The sequence below is a fragment of the Citrus sinensis genome, chromosome 1 (genome assembly GCF_022201045.2).
Source record: "Citrus sinensis cultivar Valencia sweet orange chromosome 1, DVS_A1.0, whole genome shotgun sequence".
NCBI lineage: Eukaryota > Viridiplantae > Streptophyta > Magnoliopsida > Sapindales > Rutaceae > Citrus > Citrus sinensis.
In genome coordinates, this window is record NC_068556.1 from 12,676,711 (window position 1) to 12,695,346 (window position 18,636).

General features: G+C 33.7%; 2 protein-coding genes across 3 annotated transcripts; one reads left to right on the forward strand and one right to left on the reverse strand.

Annotated features, from left to right (window-relative positions):
• The first annotated feature begins 4,085 nt into the window (after positions 1-4,085).
• On the forward strand, positions 4,086-6,737 carry LOC102610845 (vacuolar protein sorting-associated protein 2 homolog 1). Its single transcript, XM_006490753.3, has 5 exons — positions 4,086-4,306; positions 4,399-4,529; positions 5,047-5,151; positions 6,072-6,332; positions 6,440-6,737. Exons 1-5 carry the CDS (start codon positions 4,270-4,272, stop codon positions 6,575-6,577), a joined length of 672 nt encoding a protein of 223 aa, XP_006490816.1. The 5' UTR covers positions 4,086-4,269; the 3' UTR covers positions 6,578-6,737.
• A 766-nt stretch (positions 6,738-7,503) lies between these two features.
• Positions 7,504-12,370, reverse strand: LOC102610534 (protein Brevis radix-like 4). 2 transcript variants are annotated; one of them, XM_052434972.1, is made up of 7 exons: positions 11,975-12,370; positions 11,747-11,870; positions 11,473-11,627; positions 10,994-11,388; positions 9,085-9,238; positions 8,380-8,780; positions 7,504-7,926 (listed from the first exon to the last, which is right to left on the reverse strand). In XM_052434972.1, the coding sequence occupies exons 3-7, from the start codon at positions 11,596-11,598 to the stop codon at positions 7,848-7,850; spliced, it is 1,155 nt and encodes a 384-aa protein (XP_052290932.1). In that variant the 5' UTR covers positions 11,599-11,627; positions 11,747-11,870; positions 11,975-12,370; the 3' UTR covers positions 7,504-7,847. The 2 variants fall into 2 exon arrangements, with proteins under 2 accessions (XP_052290932.1, XP_006490815.1); XM_006490752.4 differs by having other exon boundaries at positions 9,085-9,220; positions 11,975-12,356.
• Positions 12,371-18,636: the final 6,266 nt, after the last annotated feature.

Here is an 18,636-nt window from a genome sequence, read left to right on the forward strand (position 1 = left end):
TGTGACCGAGAACAATACCCTATTTTACCATAAAATGACATTTCTCCTAATTTAAGATTAAGTTATTCTCTATACATCTCTGCATAACTAGTGTTAGATGATGTAAATATGATCAAATGAGTCACCAAAAACAGAAAAGTCATCCATAAAGATTTCAAAGAATCGTTCAACCATATCAAAAAAAATGTTCAACATGCATCGTTGAAATGTAGCAGGTGCATTACATAATCCAAATGGCATTCTTCTATATGCAAAAGTGTCAAAAGGGCAAGTGAAAGTAGTTTTCTCTTGATCTTTTAGTGCTATAGGAATCTGATTATATCCTGAGTAGCCATCTAGAAAGTAATAAAATTCATGGCCTACTAATCTATCAAGCATTTGATCGATAAATGGTAAAAGAAAATGGTCTTTACATGTGACAGAATTCAACTTTATATAATTAATGCATACACGTCATCTTGTAGTCACTCTAGTGGGTATCAATTCATTATCAGCATTGGTAACTACTGTGACTCCTAACTTTTTAGGGACAACTTGCACAGGACTGACTCATGAACTATCAGAAATGGGGTAAATGATACCTGCATCTAATAGCTTAAGAACTTCAATTCTAACAACTTCTTTCATATTAGGATTTAACCGACGTTGCATTTCCCTAGTAGGTTTAGCATTTTCATCAAGGTGAATGTAATGCATGCAGTCTACTGGGTTTATACCTTTTATGTCGGCTATGGTCCATCCTAATGCTCCTTTGTGCTCTTTTAAAACTTCCAACAACTTACCTTTTTGTTTGTCATTTAGGGATGATGCGATGATTACCGGCATAATACTTTCTTCTCCCAAAAATGCATATTCCAAAGTGTTGGGTAATGGTTTGAGCTTGAGTTTCGGTGGTACTTCTGATGATGGGTTGAGTTTCTTCTTTGATGGTGCTAGTTGTTCAACTCTTGACTTCTAATTATTCGTGTCCATGGATGGTGCTGAGTCAAGTAGGGCGTTGACCTCATCGACTAATCTATCAATATCAAAATCAAAATCAAAGTAAGTTAAACATATTTGTAAAGGATCATCACTAAGGTTTGAAAGAAAAGTATTATCAACTATTTCTTCTATTAAATCCACATAAAAAATTCCATCATCTGCATTGTGAGGTTGTTTGGCAATATTGAAGATGTTTATCTCCATAGTCATGTTGCCAAAGGACAATTGCATATTTCCAATCCTATATTGAATGTGAGCATCGGCATTTGCCAAGAAAGGTAGGCCTAAGATAATGGGGATGTGCCTCCTTGAATCCTGAATTGGTTGAATGTCAATTACAATGAAATCAACAGGAAAATAAAACTTGTCTACCTGGATAAGCACGTTTTCCACAATACCACGAGGTATTTTCGTGGATCGATCTACAAGCTGTAACACTACTGGAGTTGGGTGTAATTCTCTCAGTCCAAGTTTCACAAATACTGAATAAGGCAATAGATTTACACTAGCTCCTAAATCCAACAATGCATTCTCAATTGTGTGGTTCTCTATTCTACATGAAATAGTGGGGGAGCCTAGGTCTTTGCATTTTAGAGGAATTTTGTGTTAAAGTATAGAACTAACGTTTTCTGTTAAAAATGTCTTCTTTTGAACGTGAATGTTCCTCTTTTTAGTACAAAGGTCTTTAAGAAAATTGGCATAAGATGAAACTTGTTTTATAGCATCAAGTAAAGGGATGTTAACACTTATCTGTTTGAAGATTTCAAAAATCTCACCTGTAGATTTTTCCTTCTTTCCTTTATCTAACTTCTGAGGAAAAGGAGCTTGGGGAACGTATTCTCGTGGATTGATTTCTTTTTTCTCCTCCGATGATGATTCCTCAGCATTTACAGGTACAATTTGATTTGTTTTTGTCACCGGCGTCTCCACTTTGTTGTCGACTTCTTTCCCTTTTCGTAAAGTCATGACAACTTTGACCTCTCCATGCTGCTGTGGTGAACTGGTACTTGCTTCATGCACTTCTTTAAGATTAGGCACTAGTTGACTTGAAAATTTGTCTTTCTCAACAGTTATTGCCAAAGTTTGAACTGAAGAAGCAAGTTGTCCCACCATCTTCTCGAGGTTTGAAACTGATTGGGCTTCTAAGTGAATGCATGCTCTCATCTCATTTCGTAGTTCATCAATGGTGCGATTTTGTTGCTCAATCGTGGAGTGAGTAAGATTCTTGAAGTTTTGCAATGCATCCTCCCATGGTCTGGGTTGAGAGTAATTCTAGTTCTGATTGTATGGTCTAAATGGTGGCTGAGAGGCTTGAGAAACTTGAGGAATTGGTTGCATTGGTGGAGCTGGAGCTGCTAGTCCATTCTGTGAAATCCTTGAGATTATGAAAAATTAGGGTGGTCTCTCCATCCAAGGTTGCATTGGTGGAGCTGGAGCTGCTAGTCCATTCTATGAAATCCTTGAGACCATGAAAAATTGGGGTGGTCTCTCCATCCAAGGTTATATGTGTTGGAGTATGGGTTATAATTTGATGGCTTTCTCATTACACTTATGGCATTGGCTTGATCTAAGTATGAGTCATGGTCATGTGCTTATGTTGATTTAGCAATCGTTAACGATGCTATTTGTTGGGAAAGACTTTCAATTATCTCTTTGACTTCTTTAATTCCCAAACTTGACTCGCCAATGTGAACCTCATTTACTCCCTTAATTCTTTTAGTATTCCTGAGCAATTGACTCAGTTGTTGGGAATTATCCGCTTGTCGTTGGAAGAATTCCCAAATTTTTGATGCACTTTTTGACATTCGCTCTCCTCCACTTGTTGCCATAAAGCTTTAATAGGATGGGCAAAAAAGCTTGGACCGGCCCAAACCCAGTCTGGCCCAGCTTGGTCTGCGGGTTTTGCCCCGGCCCTCACACATCAGGGCTTGGACAATAGCTCAAGGAAAAAAGCTTGAACTAAACCTAGACCCACTATTTTTAAAAAAATAAATTTATATATTAGAATAATATAATTAAAATTGAAAAGTAACTTAAAAATAAAAAAAGAAACTTAAATTTTTAATTTATAAATCAATGATAATTTGAAAAAGCTAAAATTATGATATTAAACTCTCTTTTTAATGTTAATTAATTAAGAGAGCGTATGAATTAGAGAATTCAGTATTAAAGAAAATTAAAGTTATGAGCTTTTATTTGTTTTATTTATTATTTTACTTTAAAATATTTATTTTCTTTAATTTATCTATGATTATAATAACTTTTTTTATCATTAATTTATTTAAAATTTACACTAATTTTAAAAATTAAAAAAAATAAAACCCAAGTTTGGCCCAAACGCTCATGATAAACTTAAAGTGGGCTTGGGCTTGGGTCTGGGCTTGAAAAAGCATGGCCCAAGCCCGCTTTTTGTCATTCCTAGATTACTATAATTGGATAAATTTTTACAAACCTTGCTTAATAGTTGAGTTTGATTGAATTAATTAAGATGAATCCATGTAACCAAACCAATCCATATAAAAAAAAAATAATCCTTAATTATAAACCCTAAAGATCTAAATAACTAACCTGATTTTTAACTTGTTAAAATTCATGATTTCATTTGAGTATCTACTATATATTTTAAATTGAAAATAAAAGTCAAACTTTGCCATACCAAACATATTTTAAGTTGATATGATTCTGCGGTAATTATGACCGTAGATGTAATATAAAACTTTTCATGAAGAGCAATAGACGATTAATTTGGAAGGTCAACACTAAGCTAGATTGACGTTTTTTTTTTCTTTTTCCCTCTGATAGGATGGTGGTGGATTTTTTACACCACACTGCTGCAACAGAGGGATGGGCGAAAAATAGTGAGGAAGAACCAAAGTAGAAGATTAGTGGAGATACGAATAAGGGTTATTTTTGGAATTTCGATCGGTTAATAGAGTATAATTTTAGTTTTTAAATTCTATACGTGGGTGTGTAAAGAAATGGGTGCGGAGAGTAGAATTGTCAGTTCAAAAAGCCTAAGGGATTTTAAGTAATTTTTGGAGTGGGGTGCGAATAGTTCAACACTACAAAGAGTAGAATTGTCATTCCCTTTTCCTTAACCAATTTGTATTCTGTAGCCAATACCCACCGCGTTGCAATTAGCATGCCGCGTAAGCAACTTGTTTTTGTTTGTTTGGACTTTGGACGATCAACAAAACCATTGAATTGAAAGAGGACTGAAGCTTAAAAGCATATACCTTCAGATCAGATCATCATCAGATCGGAGATCGAAGTCGTTTGATCATCGTCATGAGTTTCCTCTTCGGCAAGAGAAAAACTCCCGCGGGTTCGTTTGTTTTGTTTGCAATTATTTAATTTGTTTTTCAAATTAACGTCAATTTATGGATGTGGGTTCTTATTGATTTGTGGGTTTTATAGAACTTCTGCGGGAAAATAAGAGGATGCTGGATAAGTCTATCAGAGAAATTGAGAGGGAGAGACAGGGCCTACAAACCCAGGAGAAAAAACTTATTTCTGAAATTAAGAAATCTGCCAAACAAGGCCAGATGGTGAGTCCCTTTTGCCTTTAGATTTTATCAGTGCGTATGTATTTTCTTTCTGGGTGTATCCCAGATTGTAATTTTGCATGCTTTTTGCATTATTTTTGTGTCTGTGTTGTATCATTTTAGTTGCTATATATGTCGTGTAATGGAGAAGATGTTAATCTGAATGCGATTAAATTGAAATTAGAAGGCTTCTGCCTAGATTTTAGATTAATATTTCCAATTGATTTAATTCGTGCTGGTTGTTATTGACACTGTCAATTGACGTACGAGATTCTGGTCTGGACTCTCTTTTGCACTTGCGAACATAACATCCTCTGCCTCTGTATGATTCTTCATTACATTTTTCCATTTGTTTCACATTACTATTGGGAAGATTTTGGTCAATATTTAAACTATACTATCATTGGTTATGCTGGTTTCTGAAGTTATTAGATATGATGTATATACATTGTCTAGTGAGTCTAGTGTTGATGGCCACCTAACATGAATATATTCTTATTTGCTGTAATCTTTGTACCAGGGAGCTGTGAAGGTGATGGCAAAAGACCTTATCAGAACACGACATCAGATAGAAAAATTTTATAAGCTTAAATCCCAACTCCAGGGTGTATCTCTCCGAATTCAGGTGTATTTGCTTTCTATTATTAATGCTCTCTCATTTTTATGGAAGATATACACGTCTGCAATTTGTCACTTAAAAAAGCTTTAGTCCTGCTGCGGTTGTTTTTTTTGAATTGTCATTGTGATGTATGGAAATTATATCATCATGTCCTGCTTAGATTATAGATGGAAGTAGCTGCATTCCCTGTAACAGACATTAGGCAGCTGTTTTAGACATCTTAAGGATTGGTTAATTGTGTTGGAAATTAAACATAAGAGATTGGTTATTTCTGTAGCCATTAGACCTTTTCTGGGTTCAGAAGTTTGTAATCTGCTTTTTGGTTAGTCTGGAAATGTTACTCATACATAAATTTTGAGTAATTCATTCAGCACGCCAGTTTGAAAGGCATGCAAGTGCTTCACAAAGTCGTTCAGGTGAGTTATAGAGTCCATATTGTCGCTTTGGTGAGTTATAGAGTCAGTATTCTTAGATGATAAAGGGATTCTGGCTTCTTCATGTGCAAATGACATCACCTTTTCTGCATTATTTCCCTGCAATGCTGTATTATGGCAGTAAATTCAAATTAATTTAGATTGTTTTGGTTATGTTTTCAGCACTGCTATGAGATACTGTGGTAGATTAATTACTTTGACAGTTTAGGATATGTTTCTTTTCTTGTATTTCAGACTGATGGAATACCCCGAATAGTGAAAATACTGAAACTAAGAATTTGAAAGAGGAAGAAATATGTATCTAACACTTAATCTTATCTGAAGTACTCTGGATAATCATATGAATAAACTTGATTTTGATAATGAAACTGTGTATTGTAGTTCCTTTTGAGCCCAAGATTGCAGTCGGTTTGACTTTAAAAACCTATTGACTTTTTATAGTTGTTCCATATTATATTAAAATTGGATTTTCCCTTAATGGTTGATAATTAGACACTGAAATCGACACAAGCAATGGGAGAAGCTATGAAAGGTGTGACAAAGGCAATGGGCCAGATGAATAGACAGATGAACTTGCCTTCACTGCAGAAGATTATGCAAGAATTTGAGAGGCAGAATGAGAAGATGGAAATGGTGACTGAGGTCATGGGTGATGCAATTGACGATGCTTTGGAAGGTGATGATGAAGAGGAAGAAACAGAAGAACTCGTGAACCAGGTTCTTGATGAGATTGGAATTGACATCAATCAAGAGGTATTAACATGCTTGGTGATTTAGACATGCTAGGCTTTTTTTTTTAGTTGAAATTTATCTGTTAAGTTATAATAATATTAATTCCTTTTGTGTAATTTATTTCACAGCTTGTGAATGCACCATCATCTACTGTGGCCGCACCAGCTGTAAAGGGTAAAGTCGCACAAGCAGAAGCAACAGGAAACGATGATGGTGGGATAGATAGTGACTTGCAAGCCAGGTTAGACAATTTGAGGAGAATGTAATACTTGTCTTGTGTATAATATGGACATCGGCTCTACTATAGAAAGTTAGGGTTCATTTGAGCGATGTAATATATTTGTGAAATTCTGCCAGCGTTTATCAATGTGGATTTGAGACAATTCGAGATTTCAATGTATTGCTTTTCAGTTATTTTATTCACAATATTGTGCATGCATATGATTACTTTTTGGGATATGTTAATGCCTCCAGTAGATATGCTCTTTCTCAATCTTGGATTGCAAAGTCTTATCTGCTAGTCTATCTCAGTACTTTTGTTCACTTTTGTGTATAATTTATTGTGATTTCAAAGTGAACAATTTATTATGATTCCAAACCAGCGATCGTATTACTTTCATACTTTGGATGTTGGACTGTGGATGTAGGACTGCGAATAATAAAATGCTAGAATTTTATCGTCAGCAGAGAGGATAATGACAAGCGCTGTTTAAGACACTGTTGGAGACATAAGTATTTATTTTTGAATTAAAGCAGCCATGGTTGTGACTATCATAATGAGAAATTAGAAACATAATTGAACTTTTTTTTATTCAGCCCAGCAAGATTTTCTCCAACTTTATATGGTATAGAATTTAGATCCCTCATGATCTGAGCATTATCAATTAATTAATGACATTTTATCTGTAGTTAAAAGTACGTAGCTATAATGATTTCACTTCTAAAATGACTGAATCTGAACTCATTTTGAATTTTTTATTTTCCTTTTCCCCACTTTTTCCTTTTGCTGGATGCGAGATATGGCTGTAATGCTGAAAAGAAAAATAAAAGATGAGCAGAAGGCGGTTAATTAATATGATAGAAGTAGAAGTTATGTTCGTAATTGGGGAGTTTTGATTTTATGAATAACATGTTAATGGAGTAAAATAAATTTCAAGCTGAAGCACAATAAATCTCGTGTAACAGCAGTATGTCATGGTTATTGAGGTAGCAAAGGCGATAGTACCCTCTTTTTTTTCCATTGATATGTATTGAACAAACTCCAAATACAATTGATGCTCTTTACCCACCAATACTTGTTAAAAAAAATACTACTATAAATTGAGTTCACCACCTGCATCCCATGAGGCTCATCTCAATTTCTCAAGCAATTACCGAGTGAAGAAACTTCATAAGTTCCAACTTGTTGAAGGATTGAGAGGTGCTAGCAAAGCACCATTCAAATCTCTATAGCAAAGATTCAACTAGTATTTCAGAACAAATAAAAGAGACACACCCCCAAATGTAGAAAAAACCAGCAGCAGATATGTATGCCAATTACAAGTATTGTTCGTGTATCCTTGCTCTATTCTCTTCCCACCACAGTCTAGCATGCATCTCCCCAAATTTTTCTCGGCTGCATCATAATTGCATACATCAGAACAGCAGATTAAGTCAATAGAATTGCAAACATAAAATCTGATTAACAAAATAATAAGAATTGGAGACCTACACACTTCTTCGCTAAAATGAGTCACGCTTAAAATTACATCAGCAAGATAAGAAAGTAAGAGTGTAACCAGAACTAGGCAGGCAGAGGCAGGTGGTAATTAGTTGCACTCATATTAGCCTTGAGTACATTCAGGATTGTCTGCCTAAAGTTGAACCCAATCCACTGAAGGATGTCATTTTTCTAAATTTCTTGAAAAGGTATTCAAGCTCTTTTGTCACATGGTGCAAACATCTGGAGCAGTGATCACAATTTCACTATGTGAACTAGAAAACATTTTCTACAGTTTCTGTGCCATAGCACTTTCACATGATATGCTTCCTCAGATATTATCATAAAATTTGCAGCAGAAGCTCTCACCTGAATCTGACTCGTCTGAGCTCTCTTTTGCCCCCTGGCAAGGCTCTGATGGTGATGTAAACTCCTGGCTCATCCTGTTCAACCCATTCAGTCTCCAGATCACTAGCATTACTGATAGATAGTTCTCCCGAGCGATCTGCATCCCTTGACGAGCTACTTCTAATAGAGGCATCCATGGATGATGTCTCTGTTTTGGCCCCACTGATGCTGGAAAGTTTTGGGGTAGATGTGAGGCCACCAGAGTCATAGTAATTACGTGCTTGCATTGGGTGATGATCTAGCGAATCTGAGGATGAGTATCCCATTCCCATCCCAGTTGGACGATACAAGTTACGAGGTAAGCGTTCTCTGGTCAGCGGCGGTGTTACAGGGCTCTCTTCTACAGATTCTATTTTAGAGCTCTGCAGCAAATTAAAACAAGTGAATCGTTAAAACTAAGAATCGATAAGAACAGATTCTTGAAATAGCAACTCTATAACAACTCCCCATTTACTACATTGAGGCGACTTAACATTGCCCTAAATTTTGTCAGCAGTAGAATGGGGTGTTATTGAAAGGTGAAACAAATTGACAGATACTAAATGTTGGCAACCAACCTCCACCAAATCTGTCTCTAAATGACAATGAAGAAATTTAAAGACAGTGTTAATTTTAAAAATTTTAACAATCATCATGTTTTGTTAGGTAACTAGGCTCAGAGCTCACCTCATCTTCAGATCTTGGTGGTGTTGGTAGTGGAAAAGCTTGGCGGTTAAACCTCTGTACATTATAAAGTTCCATGACCCTATCGTAGTTTTCAGCCCACCATCTTTGAGCTTGCCATTTGTTAAACATGTCTCGACTAATGAAACAAAACAGACTACAACTTAGATTAATTATTAAACATGAGGTAGTTGCATGAAGCATGAGGCACGTGCTTTATATGATATAAAAGTTAAGCAAGTAAAATTATGCAGCCATAGAATGATGAAAAAAAAGCAAAAAAAAAATATAATGCAACATGACATCAGCATGAAGCACAAAATTTGATTGAAATTGTGTAGATGAATGAAAAATAACATTTTTTAAGGTAAGGCCACAATCTAAGAGCTTTGACAACATACAAATTGCATAATCAATTGAGTCTAAGTTGTCTAAAATTTCTCCACGTGCCCAGTGCTTCTTGAAACCTGATCTCTATCATTGTGAAGTTTGAACCCGTTAAACGCTTTGGGCCACTAAATTAGACAAGAGTCATTTTTTTTACAAAAGGAGTCACCGGTCTTACTTTAAGAGCATTCAAAAGCTAAAACCTACCCAGCAATAGAAGTAACATCAAACATTTTATGTGCAACATTAGCTTAGATTATTTGAACTTCAAATAGCGGTGGATATCTACTATATCCACAACCGGTAAAGGTCGAATGAAACTGCTCATAAATCAATCACTGGCCTTGTTTCATTGAAAAAGCAAATAACAGAGGATTCAAACTTCAAATTGCTTTTGGACTAGCCATTTAAAAAGGAAAAATTAAGTTTAAATGATATAAATAACGAAATTATTTTGGATGCACTACTGTCGTTGTCTCATAAGAAACAAGAAAGGTCCATTCGGTTATTATATTTTGTCTTGTAGAGAGTTTATAGAGTGACAGGGAGATTGGGGCATTCTTAAATTATTGCAAAGTAACATGACAAAAATTGGTCACAAGGAGACAATGCCACGGAGAATCAGGCGTGAAGAAATTTTGAAATGAAATAAAAGGGGAGAGTCTTCTCCGACAAATCGACAAAGCTCAGTAAAAAAGCTTCCCAGCATAATCAATTCTGCCCCCACACACCACTAATAAGGCAAAATGAGAGAGTGAGTTCCCCTTTTGGACTTTTTCCGGATTGCTTTCATAAGGCGTGATATTTACTGTACATGTAGGTCCACGGTCTCACATCCACAGCGGTTTCTAAGGTTGCGTTTGGATTCTACCTATTTTCAAGGGAAGAAGACAAAGATACCCTTGAAATTTGGTGGAAACGGAGGTACCAACTTTATTATTTTTAGAAATGACCAAATTAACCAGTTTTAAGACTATTATACCCTTTTGCTATAATTATCCGAATATATTTCATTTAGACATAATTCCTGTTAAAATATAGATATATTTTTATATACATAAACACATACATATCAACAAAGTCATTTTTCCTATTTTAATTTTTTAACGATTGAAATCTTTACCAATAATCAAGAGTAATAATAAAAATACTTTATTATTTTTAGAAATGACCAAATGAACAAGTTTTAAGACTATTATACCCTTTTGCTATAATTATCCAAATATATTTCATTTAGACATAATTCGTGTTAAAATATATATACTTTTATATACATATACATATCAACAAAGTCATTTTTCCTATTTTAATTTTTTAACGATTGAAATCTTTACCAATAATCAAAAGTAATAATAAAAATATCCAAACAACACCCAACACCCAACATCCAATCAATTCATTAGCACGAGCACCTCCACCACACTTTCTCAAGTGACGGTGCAAAAACGTAATAAAGAAACTTTACTAAAATCACAATTCTGACCGTCAGATTTTAATCATGATGTTAATATGAAACTGAGCATACCTGAAGCGTATCCGCTTAAGATCATTGCCTCCACGTGGCAAAGAAACAAAGGTAATAAGCACACCCGGCTCCACCTGGGCCACCCATTCCTTCGGCTCATTCTCTTCAATGAACACGACCGGGTCAACACGGCGACCACTCACCGATTTTATCGGAGTGGCCTCGCCACTCGAACTCGATATTCCCTTAAGCCTGGCCTCCATCTCCTTCCCCCAAGTGGTCCTCGGTGTGGTGGAGCTAGAACTACCGGTCCTTCTGTACGACCACCTGAACCGGTCCGAATCGGCATCAGACTCTCCCGAGTTACTCTTGAGTCGACTCTGAGCCGCACCAGGAGCCGTGCATGGGCTGCAGTGTCGGTATGCTCCTGATGCCTTTAACGCCATGTCCTTTAGCTGAAATTACCAAAACACAAAACACTCAGAAAACGAAATTTGGCTGACTGAGTTGAGTTATAACATGTTAACTTGATTAATTACCTGAGATGTGAGAGATTTGATGGCTTGTTGTTTGGTACTGCCGCTGCCGGTCGATGAGTCAGAGTCCTCGGGTTGACTAAGTGAGTCATCCCCCGGTTGCTTCGACCGAGCTATGCACGTCAGCATTTTCTAGTTTTTACTCTCCAACTCAATTTCTGTGCATTGTTAGATTTTGATTTCAGAATTGGATTCTGCTTACGCTTCAAGCCTAATTATTACCCAAAAATTTTTAAACGAAACTACAAAATGAAAAGAGAAAGAAGGTGAGAAGTACATGTTGGAATTGTAGTGGCAGTAAATTCTGAATTCACAGCTTCAAAATCCGAGCGCAAGCATCGAGAAGCTTACTCCCTCACTCACTTTAATGCCAAGTTACAGGTATACCCATCAGAGATTCTCTGCCAAAATCGGAAGTAAAAAGAATAAACAAAAACTAAATAATAAAACTAAGAAAATTTAGAATATATGCAGATACTATATATACACACATAAAAGAAAATACCTTTAATCATAAGCGAAATGAAGGATTAGGTTTTAAACTTCATTAATAATAAAAGGAAGAGCAAAAGAAAAGAGAAACTGAGAAACAGAGGGCTTGCTTGCAATTGCTGCTGCTTTGCTGGCTGGCTTAATAGTAATGGGGGTAACAGGCTATAATGGCAAATAGGATACTGTTAAATTCAGTAGGATTAACTGTGTATATAGCTTTGCCAGTTTGCCCTTTCTCTCTCTACCGGTTACCGGGTGTTGACTGGTTAACTGTGTGTACGGACAAGCCATTTGCCGGTTGCTGATGCCTGGACGGGTCTAGTGTAGGTGTTTGAAGTCAATAAAGATTCCTCGTGTTTTTCTATGGACTCTGAACGGCCCGCTAGGCTCCCGTTGGGTTATTTCTGATTGGTGAAAATACGAGGAAGAAATTGTCCGAGTTGATTTTAAAAAGAGTGGTGCTGTTTAACACTTCCCTATTCTAATTCTTTTAATCAAAATTTTTATATATATGATGAATTTTTCAGTGCGAATACGTTATTTTTTTTACGTTTTTTTTTTTATCAACACACTCCATTAAGTCGTACAATTTAATAAAATCAATTTTCAATTAACAATTAAACCATAAAATTTAATAATCACTTTAATTAACTATTAAGTCATGTGCTAAAATAGCGCGTCCCAACAAAAAAAAATGAGGACACCTATATAATTCTTTACTCATGTCGATGCCCTCGTTTATTTTCATGCAAACATATTATGAAATCATATTATTTAATAAAATCATGCTATTAAATCATGTCATTATAGTTAACTACTGATTCTATTAAACCAAAGGATTTAATAGCGTATCTGCATGAAAAAAATGAGGATAATTGTAGTTAAGAATTTTATATATATATATATATATATATATATATATTCACATTTTAAACTCTATTTTAATATATTTTTAAAATGAAAATTAAAGTTAAAATTTAGTCATTTAGTTTTTTAAATTTTTATCTTAATTTTTTATTATTATTGTGTATATGGCAATTGAGGCCTTATAAAAACAAAAGTTTATTTGAAAGAAAATGTGTTATAGTATTATTAAACAAGAATTAATCAATTTTAATTAAAAAAATCAGTTGTCCGTAACTTGGCGTTGGGTATTTTAAAAATTAAAATTAAAAAGGTCATTTTATTTAAATTTTAGAGGATTGTTAAAGGTTCTCTTTTTTTTATTTCAAAATAAAATCCATCCCGAATAGTCAAATAAGATTTTAATATAGTATGAATTTCCTCCTGTTTGTGTATTCAGGATAAAAATTAGGACCAATCCTGAATCGCTCCAAGTCTCTTTCCATTCCAAATGTCCTACCCCATTAACATCATAATTTCCATTACCATTTTTATGAAAATTTAATCCATTGTTACCGCATATTAAAAAGAAAAAGAAAATTTTTGTATAGTGTTATCAATATATCAAGTCTTAACTAACATTTTTCAATAACAAAACAGCCAAAAGTTTAAGCTAGAAATGATACTAAACTAAAACATTCAAAAGTTGTCTTTGATCTTCAACTCCAAATTCTTACTTCTAATGGGTAAGAAACCTTTATTTTCACAAGATCTTTAACTTTTTGTTCACATATAAAAAATTTATTTAAAAAGTTAGAAAGAGAGAGTAAAGAATAAATTAGTAGGGGTGTTTGCGGAACGAATTTTGCAGATTGAACATTAATTCATATCCGATCCATGATTTTACAAATTATAAATTTTCAATTCAATCTAATACACGGATTGATTAAATTCAATTCAAATCCAATTCATATGTCTGCGGATCAAATGCAGATTTGACCCAATCCATATCCAATCTATCATTTTGTAAATTGGTTTGTAAATTAAATTTTTTTATTTTGTCGAATCCACGAACTAATTAAATAAAAAAATCTTATATAAATATAATTTTACTATCGATCAAATTTAAAATTGAATAAAATTTAACTAAATTAATTGTTTAAATAAAGGTAGAGTAATACATTCAAAGTTTTAAAATATAAAATAGTGAAAAAAAATCTCATTTGTTTAGATCAATAAATGAAAATTAACGAAAGTTATGAAAATCAATTGTTTAAGAAGCTATTTTTGTTTATTTAATTATTTTTATTTTATATTATTATCGGATACGTATAATATGTTATTAATATAACTATATTTTAACTTATTTATTTATTAGTGAGTAGTAATACTATATTTACAAGTTTTATTTTTTAATTAAATAATTTTTTTTGCGGATTCGCAGATTTTTGTGGATTTATGGAAGTAAATCCACATCCAATCCACCGACTACCGGATATTTAAATTTTCAGTACAATCAAATCCACCAATACACAAATCAAATTTATATGAATTGGATTTCTGCAGATCAAGATAGATTGAGCAGATCAGATTGGATTTTGAACACCCCTATAAATTAGTTTAAAAAAATGATATTATATACTGATCCAAAAGTTTTGTCTTTGTTCGTCAACTCCAAGTTCTCACTTCTAATTGATACGAAACCAACATTTTCACAAGGCCTTTAACTATTAACATGTAAAAATTAAGAAAAAAAGGGTAAAGAATAAATTAGAAAAAAAAACAAAGAATATTATATACTGATAAGTACATAATATGCAATTACTAATATTAAAGAAAAAGTAAAATATTTTACCTCTAGAATCTCCTCAATGCTTCTTCTTAGATCCATGTATCTAGGAAATTCATAAGAGCCACAACAAACTTGTAGATAAATTCGGATCTATGGGTGGATTACTTTTAATATCATTACATTATTTTTATGAAATTCATATGAATAGTATTTTTATGTACTTTAGAGTAATTTTACAATAAAAGAATCTAGGGAGAAGCTAAAAAAAAAAAACCTTCAATGCAATATATTTTATCTAGTTGGATATATTAAAATTTATATTTTTTCATTATTTGATTGTTGCATATTTTATTAAAGTATGAAATTCCCTTATTGTAAAATTACTCATGCATTCTATACGATTAATTGTATTACAAGAGATGGTTACGAGTCATCAAATGCATACATTATTGGTAAATCAAATCTAGAAAATTTATTTTTCTATTTTATAAAATCACCAAAAGTCAGGAACTTTTCTTAATTATGTACACATGCATAGAGTTAGAGAAGTACCTTGATTTTTTGTTAATATCTAAAGAAGATGACTACAATCTTTTCCATCACCATTGTTGGGATCTGCAAAATATGGTTGCAGTCTTTTCTACTATCACCAATCATCTCACTCACAAGTGTGGGCGTATAAAGAACCCCAATTACCGTACAATAGATGGAAACTCGAGAACTATATATTTCCTTTACAAGAAAAATCTATATGTAAAGTCATTCTCTCTATTCTAATTTCCTCTCTTTTATTTTTAAAGTCAAAGTTTGACTAAGAAATGAAATAGTAGAAGGGTTGAAGACCTCTGGGCTTTATAGTTTCAACTCAATAGTCAAGGTCCTGTTATTTCATGACAACGATTATTACTAAGTTAACCCTAGATTATTCTACTAAAAGTCCAAAGTTATACTCTAGTAACCCATATAATTAAATAAAAACTTAGTTAATAAAAAATCCTTTTAATTAATTTTAACCTTGGGCTTACACCAATAATACCACTTAATAAGCCCTCTACCTGATGCTCATAACTAAAGTTAGGCCTATAATAAATGTCGTCCCTCTGTAATTATATATTTACCCCTGAGTCACTATTTCTTATAGTGATCACTTTCAATTAAGACTTGGCAAAAAAACTGATCCGATCTGACCTGACCCGACTCGACGAAAAATTTTGGGTTCGGATCGGATTAGATTGTTTAGCAAATCCGATTGGATAGCATTTTGCCAACCTAATCGAATTATGATCACTCGATTCGATCCGAAAATCCGATCGAGTTGGCTAAAATAAAAAACAAAAAATTTATTTACAAAACCAAGATCAAACGACAAACATTGAGCCATCACACACACAACAGAACAGCACAACACAGTCAAGTCTTCACACACAATCACACGCAGCGTCAACCGGCGGCACTAACCATAGACGGCACAGCAAACAGTAGTCACGACGTGGCAGACATAGATGCTGAGACGCAGATGGCATGACAGCAAAGCAGCCTAGACGCGGTCCAATGCATCTGCGCAAAGCCACGCGATTTGCTGCCCTACACCGCGACTGCTGCTGCCACTCGATCCATTGGCCACTAGCCCACCGCAATTGATCTGCATCGCAACTTACTGCCCTCCACTCAAGCATGATTTTGCTCTCCTAATACATAATTTATGTATGTATTTTTTTGAATTCCTTTTTATTTTTTGCGTTTAGGTTTCTTTGTAACTTATAAATTAGTTTAAAATTGACGATAGAAATATAAATTTATAGGCCATGGTGAGGGGAAAAATTCAGATGAAGAAAATAGAGAATGCTACAAACATCTTTTGACATTTTCAAACTTCTATTTCTCATTTTGCCGTGTGTGACTCGATTTAACCGAACCCGATTTAATCCAAACTTAACTCAAATTTTTAATATGATCTTATCGGAACATATTTTGGATCGTATCGAATTGGATTACATATTCAAATTGAGTTCAGATGAGTTTTTCTTCAACCCGAAACCAGATTTTGCCCACCCCTACTTTCAATCTATCTATATTTGTAAATGGATATTATTTTTCAATGAACAATTTATTGAATAAACTACGGCCATAGATTTAAATGATGAAGTACCACAAACAACTTAAGCAAGCATCATTAGTATAGATTCCATTTTGTAAGTGTGTGCTCCCATGATCCATTAAACTACATCTCCAAGCTATCAAGATTTTGACCATTTATATAAATTTCATTCCATGATAACTCAAAAGACATAATATATGAATGCAAGTTCATTACTCACTCAAGATTAAGGTCGATTAAGCTTATTAAAGCTTATGTGAATTAAGATCAACGGCATTAGTTAAACTATATCATAATTCCACTCGAAGTCTCTACTTTAGTGATTAAGATAAAATCACTCACAATAGACGTAGAAAAGTTATACCCTTACATAATGAAATTCATATTTCATTAGTAGTTGTGAACAATCTTTTATTTAAAAAGAACCTGTAACTTATATCTTCTAATATTGACATCATATGCCCAATTCATAAATAACATATTTCGTAAGCAAGGGATAATAATATATGCTCAGATAAATAATGAATAAATAAATTTTATGAAATTCAAAAATTTTTATTTATCGCATGCTTCTTAGGCACAAAATAACAATAAGTGTAACATACATTTCCCCTTACATTCGTTGTTTGCATACATGTTAACATTTTTAGTAAGGATGACAAAAATACTTATGGACCCCCAAATAATTCGGGTCAAATATGGGCACCTGAAAAAGCCTTGAAATTGGAATCGATTCTATTTTGGGGATGAATCCAAAGCCTAAATAATTTTTAGGTTCAAGTTCAGGGATTTGGTAGGGCTCCTGAACCTGACCAAAATAATTTTAAAAATTAAAAAATTTATTAATTTTACTAAAACTAAACTTTAAATCCCTAATTTTATTATTTTCTACATATTACTCTCGACTGTCTCACTGTCTCACTGTCTCAAAGACTTTAGAGTCTCAGATTACAGCTTCCTCACTGTCTCAACCTCATATTGTCGTCTATCTCACCACCCTGATGAGATTAAGGATAAAACTATCATAAGCACATGGGATGAGGCATATTCAGATCCTATTCAAGTTTCCATCGGACCCGTTACAAGAGCTCGAGCAAAGAAATTCAAAGAAGCGCTTAATGGATTGATTCAAGCAACTTGGGCTCAATCAAATTCGTGGAGGCCCGTTGAAGGAATCGCGCATGATAAATGCATGATTTAGGCTCTTGAAGTTTCCAAATAGTCACTTCCATGAAATGGGGAGTTGGCTTGCACATTATGGCGGGAAAATATATTATTTTCCTTTTTAAGATATTTTCCTGTTTCTTGAGGAGGTTATTAGGGAAACAAATCAATTACTTATATTTTAATCACCCAGTTTCCATTTAATTGATGTAAGGCATTTAAGCCAATTAGGATCCTGATTTGATTTAGATTCTTTCCTATGTACTTAGATTAGGATTCTGATTTGGTTTGAATTCTTTCCTATTTACTTAGATTAGGATTCTGGTTTGATTTAGATTCTTTCCTATTAGGGAAGATTCAGATTCATATTTGATTTTTGGGTTAGGATTTATTTCCAAAAATTCTTGTAACCAACCCTATATAAAGTACTCGGATTCAATAAACATGGAAGAAGTTTTTGTTAACATGTATATGTTCATATTATTGATTTTGATGATAACAAAAATTTAAATGTTTTTTATTAAAATGTTGGAGCTATTCATTAATAAACGAAAGCCTTATAATCATTCCAATTATATTCATAAAAGTTGGATAACTGTTAAACTTGAAATTGAAAAATGAGTCTCTGCAATATCTGGCTAACACTGTGATTCTGGAATTAAACCATGAACCGTTTATTGAAACGGTTAATTGATTATTGAAACGGTTAACCGATAAAATCCAGAATGGAAAACTGTGTTCATCTTGTTATTGGAAACAAACGGCAAAAGTTTAACTT

What these genes read in the sequence shown, in the direction of transcription:
- LOC102610845 (XM_006490753.3), top strand. Translation starts at nt 4,270, where the DNA reads ATGAGTTTCCTCTTCGGCAAGAGAAAAACTCCCGCGG. An exon ending in CTGCCAAACAAGGCCAGATG is followed by an intron (nt 4,530 to 5,046) that starts GTGAGTCCCTTT and finishes TCTTTGTACCAG; the next exon opens with GGAGCTGTGAAGGTGATGGC. An exon ending in GTGTATCTCTCCGAATTCAG is followed by an intron (nt 5,152 to 6,071) that starts GTGTATTTGCTT and finishes GTTGATAATTAG; the next exon opens with ACACTGAAATCGACACAAGC.
- LOC102610534 (XM_052434972.1), bottom strand. Translation starts at nt 11,598, where the DNA reads ATGCTGACGTGCATAGCTCGGTCGAAGCAACCGGGGGATGACTCACTT. An exon ending in CTTAAGCGGATACGCTTCAG is followed by an intron (nt 9,239 to 10,993) that starts GTATGCTCAGTT and finishes TCTAAGTTGTAG; the next exon opens with TCTGTTTTGTTTCATTAGTC. An exon ending in CACCAAGATCTGAAGATGAG is followed by an intron (nt 8,781 to 9,084) that starts GTGAGCTCTGAG and finishes AATTTGCTGCAG; the next exon opens with AGCTCTAAAATAGAATCTGT.